The 9,362-nt window shown below is 53.7% G+C and overlaps 1 protein-coding gene across 1 annotated transcript in view; it reads right to left on the bottom strand.

The window, feature by feature from the left end:
- SELPLG (selectin P ligand) overlaps nucleotides 1-8,795 on the bottom strand; it is a 9,854-nt gene extending 1,059 nt beyond the window's left edge. Inside the window, exons 1-2 of the mRNA XM_006151581.3 lie at nucleotides 8,556-8,795; nucleotides 9-844 (exon numbers count right to left, since the gene is read on the bottom strand). Of these exons, the coding sequence (XP_006151643.1) occupies nucleotides 9-839 (831 nt within the window). The 5' untranslated portion in view covers nucleotides 840-844; nucleotides 8,556-8,795. The remainder of the gene's footprint in view (nucleotides 1-8; nucleotides 845-8,555) is intronic.
- Between the last annotated feature and the right edge of the window lie 567 nt (nucleotides 8,796-9,362).

The following is a 9,362-nucleotide window of genomic DNA, read 5'->3' as shown; positions in this document are numbered from 1 at the left end:
TCTGTGGACAGGGCCTCCACGGTGGCTGATTCTGTGGACAGGGTCACTGTGGCACTAGGCTCCGTGGAAGGGGCTTCTGTGGTAGTTCGTTCTGTGGACAGAGCCTCTATGACTGTGGGTTTTGTGGGCAGGGCCTTCAAGGTAGTGGGCTCTGTAGTCTCCACCTCCGTGGCTGCTGGTTGAGCAGTCTGTGCTTCCGTAGCTACTGGCCACATGGTGAGGGCCTCTGTGGCTGCTGGCACTGTGGACAGGGCCTCCGTGGCTGCTGGCACCGTGGACAGGGCCTCTGTGGCTGCTGGCACCGTGGACAGGGCCTCCGTGGCTGCTGGCACTGTGGACAGGGCCTCTGTAGGTGAAAGGCCCGTGGGACGAGACTCCATTTTCGGCCCCACAGAGAGAGCCCCCTCTGTGGAAGGAGCCTCTGTGATGGGTTGTGAGACCAGAGTGTCCGACGTGACTGGCATCCACTCCGTGGCCTGTCCCTCACTCTGGGTCTTTGTGGCTGTCCTTCCTTCCTCCAGGCTGGCAGAGTCCCTTGTGGCAACCTCTGCAGTGGCTGGCTCGGGGGTCCCCGGCCCGGCTGACCCTCTCTGTCCCAGCGTTCCCATCGTGGTCAGAAGCCTGAGGTCTGAGTCCGCAAGCCAGGTACTATTTCCAATTATTTCTGGGGGGTCCGTGTTTTCCGGGTTGTAGTCCTCATCCATGTCATCATCGAAGGCCACCTGTCTGCGGTCCCGGACAAGCAGGGGGCCTGGAGCTGCTTTGGCTCCATCCTCCCACAGCCAGAAGCCACTGCCAGGACTCAGCAGGGACAGCAGCAGCAGGAGTCGCAGAGACATAGCACCTGGGGGACACAACAGAGGGACGCCAATTCAGAGCTTTAATCACCATGCCGCCTGCCAAGCTCTTGGTTAAGACTTTTTATTTTGGGCAAGACAGGCCATTGGGGTAGAGAAAGCAAATATTAGAGTTCCTAGCTATATTGACTTTTTCTGTCATCGCTTCTTAATTTTTTTATTTGGCTCGAACCGCGGTTGGCCATGTGGGAGTCCAGCACCCTTAACCACCACGCTACCCGCCAGCCCCAGAAAAGGCGAATCTTTTACCACAGCCCTGCTCTCGGAGTTCACTGTCATCAGTCACATTTGCCTGTGGGTAGAGCCACTGTCCATCCTGAGGGTCCATGCTGTCCTCCCTGCCAAGTAGCCAGAAAGGACAGCAGCCCTCCTTTTGGCCATGACACTGGCCTTCTGGGCATTACAAACGCCTGTGGCCTCTTGTTCTCTCTCTCCCTTACACTCTCTCTGGTACTGGCTGGGGCTTATACGATTCAGAATGCTGGTTCTGAGAATCCCGTGGTCATTGATAGCTGCATAATGGGGCAGAGTTCAGCTATTCTTGGGCTTGTGGAACATAACACCCTTCAACACGCCATGAGCCCCAGAACAGTGTCCGGTGCAGAGTGGACGTTCCAGATCAGTGCCGGATACGACCGGTATTTTCCCTGTACTTCGTCCATGTGACTTGGACGAAAGAGTGTTGCTCATCATTCCCTGGGTGACTGTCACTCACTCATGGGCCCCAACTCAGACCATGTCACTTAGACTTGTGTTGGTTTCTTCCTTTCTTCTTTCTTTCTTTCTTTTTTTTTTTTTTAGAAATTTTTGCTATAGGGCATGCGCACTCGCCAGAGAGACAGAGAGTGAGAAATCACCCCCTGGGAGAATGGCCAGGCCACAGTCCCTTCTCCTCCAGTCTCCTCTTATGCACTCACACACAACAGACATGAATTTTAAGCCACTGGGTCCAGGACTTGAATGGTGGTCACTTATATGGTAGTCCACCGACATAACCATTACACTATCTGCTGGCTGCAAGAACTGTGCTGGTTTCTAAAATGCAAGCCTGGGGCCAGCGGATGGTATAAAAACCAAGCCTTATCACACCTTAAGATAATTTCTTTATATATATATTTTTTTGGGGGGGTAGAGGTTTTCGCTATAGGGCACGTGCGCTCACCAGACAGAGACAGAGACAGAGAGACAGAAAGCGAGAAATCGCCCCCTCCCCCAGAGGGGATGGTCACGCTGCAATCCCTTCTCCTCCATTCTCCTCTTGGGATCTTGGGCACGCACGCACATGCACCCGGCGTGAGTTTTAAGCCACTGGGTCCGGGATGCGAACCACGGTCAACTACGTGGGAGTCCAGCGACATAGCCATTACGCTAACTGCTGGTTCCCAAGATAATTTCTTAAACCAAACGTGATGATATTTCCATCAGCCAGATCTGGCCCTCACAATTATCCATATTTCACAGAGGATGAAACTGACGCTCATAGAACTGGAACGACTTGCCCAAAGACAGAATTGGTGAGAGGCCGAGATCTGATTTGAATCCAGGAAGGATTTGGGACAGCTTTATGGGGAAACCTGACCTAGCTGAGGGGACGACAGAGGCAAAAGCTTGTGAGAGAGCTTAACTAGAGGTGGCTGGGGCCCGGGGCTCCGGTGGGAGGTGGAGGGAGGAGCTTGAGATCACGTCACCCAGGAAGCTCAGCTCCACATTTCCGAGGTCCCATGCAGGCAATAGGATGGGAAGCACAGACTACAGGGTTGAAGGATGTTCAAGTCCCGGCTCTGTCTCTTCCAAGCGAAGCGGCATGACCCTGAGAAAAATCCCCACCTCTCTGAGCCTCCGTTCTGCCATCTATAAAATGGGGATAAGTCGCACTACGCTGGAGAGCTGCTGTGAGGTTGCAACAAGACGATGGACTCAGAAGTTCCAGGCTAGGGAACCAGCAGTTAGCGTAATGTCCACGTCTGGACTGGCTGTCAGGGTCATTGTGGGTGGTGAGGACCCTGTTGGGGTGTCTCTCCCTTTCTTACAGGAAAAATCAATAAACTTTTAGAAAAAAGTTCCGGGGGCAGCAGATGGCGTAGTCTCGTTGCTGGACTCCCACATAGCCGACCACGATTTGAGTCCTAGACTGACTTGAAAATCACATCGGGTGTGTATGTGAGTGTGCCCAAGATCCCAGGAAGACAAGGGATTGCGGCATGGCCATCCTCCCAGGGGGTGATTTCACTTGTCCTCTCACTGTCTCTGTCTCTCTCTCCCCAGCGAGTACATGTGCCTGTGACAAAAGCTTCTAGGAAAAAAATACTTTCAGGTTCACAACAGGTGCTTAATAAATGGTGTGCACAAGGCCGCAAGTGGCGTGGTGGTTAAGGGTGCTGGATACCCACATGGCTGACTGTGGTCTGAGTCCCAGACCTGGAGGCTCGCTTTCTCACTTTCCTTCTCTTTTTCTGTCTCTCTGTCTGGTCAAACGGAACAACAATAATAATAATAGAGTTACATTAAATAATTCCTTAAAAATAAGTAAATAAATAAATGGTGTGACGGGCCAGCAGATGGTGTAATGGCTACGTTACTGGACTCCCATGTAGTCAATTGTGGTTCAAGTCCCGGACCCGGTGGCTTAAACTCATGCTGGGTGCGTGTGCGTGCATGCCCAAGACCCCAAGAGGAGAATGGAGGAGAAGGAATTACGGTGTGGCCATCCCCCCTTAGGGGTGATTTTTGCTTTCTGTCTCTCTGTCTCTCTCTATCTTGCTGGCAAGCACATGCACCCTATAGCAAAACCTCTCCAAAAAAAAAAAAATGGTGTGCACACACACACAAACACACTCACACATGTACATACACACACACACAGCTTTGCATTTGGGACGGTAGTTTCTTTGCACAGGGGTGGAGTTCCACTTGGGGGAAGAACAGGTGACCCAACCTTGGCCCCACTTTCCTGGGGGTAGGGGCTTTGAGAAGGAGCCACCAGCTCAGAGGCATATTTCATAACGATGAAAACACCTTCACCCTAACCCCCACTCGGCAGTTCTCTATTCCTGGAAGGCAGAGCCCTCAGTCACTTCCTGTAAGCAGAGAGGGAGGGGCAAAACCCAAAGTCCAGTGCCCCAGTTCCCGGGTGGTCAGGGCCCAACCTCATGCAGCCGGAAGCTGGGGGGCTAATTTGGAGAGTCATGCTCTGAAGGCAGCTCTCCCACAGTCTGCCCGTTCCTGACACCCATCCCCACGTCCCTGCTCGCAGACAGCCTGGAACAGAGGAGAGAGCACCGGCCTGAATCCCACATTTGCCTCCACTTAGCTGTGTGCCCTTGGGCAGGCGGAGTCACCCTCTCTGAACCTCCGACTCCTCACCTGTAAAATGGGCAATCTCGTTTAAACAACGGACATCAGAACCAAAGGAGATTGCACGGAGGTTCCTGTTTCTGGCCTCCAGCAGGGGTATCTTCTGTGTGGCCACGAACAGAGGAACAGAGAGAAGGGAGGCCTCTGATTCGAGGAGGGTACGGAGAGGGTGCCCTCCCTACCGCACGCCACGGGCAGTTAAGGAAGCCACAGGAGTCTGTGCAAAAGCAGAGACCTCCTGTCCGGCCGAACAAAGCTGGGTCTATACACAAGACTGCGGGTTTGGTCCCTGCTCGACCTGTCCATGCCAGGTGTGCACCACAAGCCCGGCTGGGAAGGCTGGCAGGCTGGGTGTGGAGGGGTGAGACCTGCTGAGGGCACTGGTCTTCTCTCTCTGACTCACTCTCAGGAAAGAAAGAAACAACAACGAAGAGATGTGGCCCACTGAAAAGGCCCAGATCTCCCCACCCAGGCCTATCTACAGCAACTAGCTTGTTCCGCATGTTCCTGGCATTAGCACTGAAAGCGCTTTGTCCTGGGCCAGGAGATAGCGTAGCAGTTTCGTCACTGGACTCCCACATGGCCGACTGTGGTTTGAGTCCCAGACCCGGACCCAGTGACTTGAAACTCACGCCAGGCGCGTGTGCGTGTGTGCCCAAGGTCCTGAGAAGAGAATGGAGGAGAAAGAATTGCAGCATGGCCATCCCCCCGGGGAGGGATTCTCACTTTCCCTCTCACTGTCTCTCTCTCTGGTGAAAGCATGTGCCCTAAGGCAAAAATCTCTAAAAAAGAAAGAAAGAGAGAGAGAGAGAATGGAAATAAGGAAGGAAGGAAGGAAGGAAGGAAGGAAGGGAGGGAGGGAGGAAGAGAAGGAAAGAAGGAAGGAAGGGAGGAAGGAAGGGAGGAAGGAAGGAAGGAAGGGAGAAAAGAAAAAAAAAAAAAAGTCCTTTGTCCTCACACACCTTCAAGCCCAGGCAAACCGGCCATCTGGTCAACCCCACCTGGCCCCTGCCATCCTGTGGGCTTTGAGAGGAAGGACCACAGAGACAGCAGCCTGGAGCCAAGCTGCAGCTGAGCGGGCATCAGTCCACGTGACAGGAAGCAGACCTGAGGCCCCAGGAGATTCTGTGTCTCCATCAAGACCACGAAGGTGGAAAAGAAAGGGACAGGGCTTGTGTTCTGTGGATGGCAGGTAAGATAGTAACACCTTCCTGTTTGCTAAAATGCATATGCATTGTGCTGTAAGGAACATGACATATGACCAAGTCCCCATGGTGGACGGCCGGTTCCATCATCTCGTCACGTGGGTGAGCTGGAGCTTCATGACCGCTAAGCGCTGGCTACGAGGACGTCCACTCTACAGGGAGGAAAGCTCTGAGCAGCGGAGCCACCTCCAGGCCCCGCTCGCTCTCTCTCGGCTCCCCAGAAGGCAGAAAAACAGTCACTCGCCACAGAGCAGGGCCAGGCGGGCTCTGAGCGGGGGAGCGGCCACATCCTATTTGTCTCGAAGCTGCCCCAGCGGAATCGGTCAGAGGTTGCCCATTTCCTGTCATTCCCCCCGAAAACCAGGTCGCTTAGCTGCTGGCCCCACCCTGACCGTAGAGGAGCAAGCTGCCAGGAAGCCCCACAGCCCAGCTCCAGAGACCACGCCAGGGGCTGCTCTGAGCAGCTCAGAAAAGGTGCCCGTGGGATTCCAAGAAGCCAGGAGCCTCCCATGCAGAATCTGGAGACCCAGGAGTCCCGTGATGCGAAAGCTTGGCATTTTAGAACCCAAAATAGCGAGCATCTCTGGGGCAGAGTCCGACAGCCGCTTGGAGAAATGAAGGCTGCCGATCAAATCGAGGTCACACTGAGCTGTGGGTGGCTCCAGCTCCCATTGCAGGTCTCCGCCCTGTGCCCAGGACAGCCCTGATTGGAGTCACGTGAAACCGGATCAACCCCAGCTCTGTCCGTTACAAGCTGTGTGACATCGGGCAATTTGACTCGTCCTCTTCTGAAATACAAGCGTAGAAGAAGCTCCCCGTCCCCATTCCTGGGACAGGCTTTGACACACCTCTGGTCTTCTCCATCAGGGAGGCAGAGCACAGGGAACTCTAGAAACACCTCCATTGGAAGCCCGGGGTGCCACCCACAAAGCCTTGCCTCCTCTGGCTCATACATGGCACATACTGAGTGCCAGCCACTGACCTAAGAGCCGCACATGAATTATTAACCCACTTGAATCCCAGAGCCCCCTCGAAGGCATGGGTCCCATTATTAGCCCCATGTGAAAGATGGGGAAACTGAGGGCCACTTGCCACCTAGACTCATCCATCTCTCTCTAGAGTCCCCCTCAGAGTCACAGTCCCACATCACCAGTGAGCCAGCCTGTGTCCATTCTCAGGATCCAGAGTAAATGCTGCCTCCTCCTGGAAGCCCTTCCGGACTGCCCCAAGCACGAATAGTCACCCCAGCCCCTCAGTGTTTAAACCTTTTCTAATACTTGGAACCAACAGATGGTGTAATGGTTATGTTTCTGGATTCCCACATGGCCGACTGCAGTTCAAGTCCTGGACCCAGTGGCTTGAAACTCATGCCGGGCACATGTGTATGTGTGCCCAAGATCCTGAGAGGAGGCCATGTTGCTCAGCTGACACTGATACACCTTCTTCGTCACCCCCCACCGCCCTCCAGGAATCGTTAAGATTGCGGGTACGCTGTGTATCTGTTCAGTGTTCCCTGGCCTCTCACAGAGCCACCCACCACGGTATTAACCGAGGGTTTTTGTACACATGCTGCCCAACCCAAGAACCAAGTCTCACCGGCCAGAACCCAAATTCGTTGGCCAGATACAGAGGACGTGGGCTGTTGTGCATTAACAATGAGACCTACACCTGGTTTTAGATGAACCAAAACACTGAGGTAACTGTGAAACCGACAGCTTTCTGAAGACACTTGTGAAGACAAACAGACAGACAGACACACACACACACACACACACACACACCCCCGCCATGCTGTCTCCTCCTAGCCCGCCAGGCCCCCCACTGCCATCTTCCTGCTTAAGTTCAATTTGAAGGGGACTGAGAGACCAGGACCTGGGGTCACCATGGGCTCACAGCCAGAGGGGCTGTGTCAACTCTGGGGCGACCACCTCCCAGCCGCTCTGCCAGAGGAGGCTGCTTCTCTGCTCTGCGGCTACCCCACCTGAACAAGGGGGCACTGTCCACCCACCAGGGCTCTCGGTGTTCCCTCCCATGCCCTCGGCACCACGCCCCTTCCACTCTCTGGGTTTCAATCCCCCGGGTTGCTGGCCACACCTAGTGAGGGAGGCACCCCTTTGCAAAGGGTGTGGCCGCCCAGGCAGCCCCCAGAGGAAGCCACCTGCCTGCTGAAGGCCGGAAGTCCGAGCTGGGAAAGGGAGTCACGCCGGGGCCAGCAAAGGAGAGAGAGTTCTGGACAGCAGGAACCCTGACCTTTGCCTGTGGGGCAGCGGCTGAGGAGGGGGCGAGAACTCCTTTAACCACCGCCCCCACTGTTCTCCTTAAAGCACTCCAAGTACAAATGAATAAGAGCACTCTAATTATTATTTTTGCTTTAGGTAACAATCATATTCTGATATCCTTCTTTTTTTTTTCAGAGAGATTTTTGTTATAGAATGCATATACTCACTAGAGAGACAGAAAGTGAGAAATCACTCTCTGGAATAATGGCGCCATGCAATCCCCTCTCCTCCATTCTCCTCTTGGGATTTTGCACCCGCACACACACGCACCTGGTGTGAGTTTTAAGCCTCCGGATCTGGGACTCAGACAGTAGTTGGCCATGTGGGAGTCCAACAACGTAACCATTATGCTATCCACTAGCCCTGGTATTTTAATATCTTAATAATTTGCCATGGACAAGAGTCATTTTCTCAGTCTTACAAAAAATAGGAAGAATGCATATTGAAAAGCAATAGTTTTTATGGATCCGTAACTTCTATTGAGACAATCCTGCACCCCTCCTCCTTTCCGGAGTCTTCTAATCTCAGCACTGCCCCTAAGCAATCCCCTTCACTACTCTGGGCCTCAGTTTCCTATGTGTACGAGGGCAGGACAGTTTCTAGGGCAACGCCCATCATTTCTCTAATTTTCAGATTTGGAGTGCCCCGAGCCAGCAGTGGCAGACCGACCTGGCAGGGAGGGCAGATTAGAGGTTAACAAGACAAAGTACAGAAAGGACCCCAGAATGTGGCCACAGACTCCAGGAAGACCTGGGTCCTGAGCCTCCCCTGGGACTGCATCTGAGGAAGGGCTGGAAGGCAGGCCTGCAGGTCCCTGGGGCCCCAGCCGCACCCTGCGGTTTTTGCAAACCAGCACTTACCGCGTTCAGCAGAGCATGGGATAGCTGCCTCGTGGGCCCCAAACAAGTGGCTTCTCCGCTCTAGTGACAAGGTCCCAGTCCACGCTGCCGGGCTCCGCCGAGGCACCCCCTGCCGTGGCCTGGGACCCTGCCAACCCCCAACGGCTGACTGTGGAAGAAGGAAGCGAGAATGTGGTTCCTCCAGCAGGGCCACGTGACAGTGCTGTTTGGTGACAACGTTGATCAAGACTGAGTGGGTGGCAGACAGGGACCTGCAGGGCCTGACATCACCCTTGGTTTACGGTAACTGTGAAAACAGCGAGAACCAGGTGGAGACTTCCTGGGGAGGGGTTTCCTGGTTGGAGGTGGGACCCCAGCTGAGGAAGGCCACATGGCAAGCCCCAGAGATAGTGGAGATGGGGTGAGAGGCCCTGCCCTGGGAGAAAGGGAGAAATCAGATTTAAAAAGGAGGACAGTTCTGGGCCAGCTAGTGGTATGGTGGTTAAGGCGACTGGATTCTATGTGACTGACTGCATGGTTCAATCCCTGGACCTGGCAGCTTGAAAAAACACACTGAGCGGGATTGAGGTGTGGCCATCTCCCCTTGGGAGGGGATTTCTCACTTTCCCTCTTTCTCTCTGTTTCTGATGAACACATACACCCTCTAGCAAACTTTATTAAAAAGGAAAAGAGCTTTAAAAGGAGAACCTTATTTATTTATTTATTTATTTTTTGCTCTCATCCAAGATGAGGGATGAGGAGTAGAAAATGCAAAACACAGACCCTCACGGGGTGTGTACCCATGAAACATTCCTTCTCTCAAGATCC

This window comes from Tupaia chinensis, unplaced genomic scaffold, assembly GCF_000334495.1.
Source record: "Tupaia chinensis unplaced genomic scaffold, TupChi_1.0 Scaffold000320_1, whole genome shotgun sequence".
NCBI lineage: Eukaryota > Metazoa > Chordata > Mammalia > Scandentia > Tupaiidae > Tupaia > Tupaia belangeri.
The sequence above is the reverse complement of the archived record's forward strand: the minus strand, read 5'-3'. Positions and strand labels throughout refer to the sequence as shown.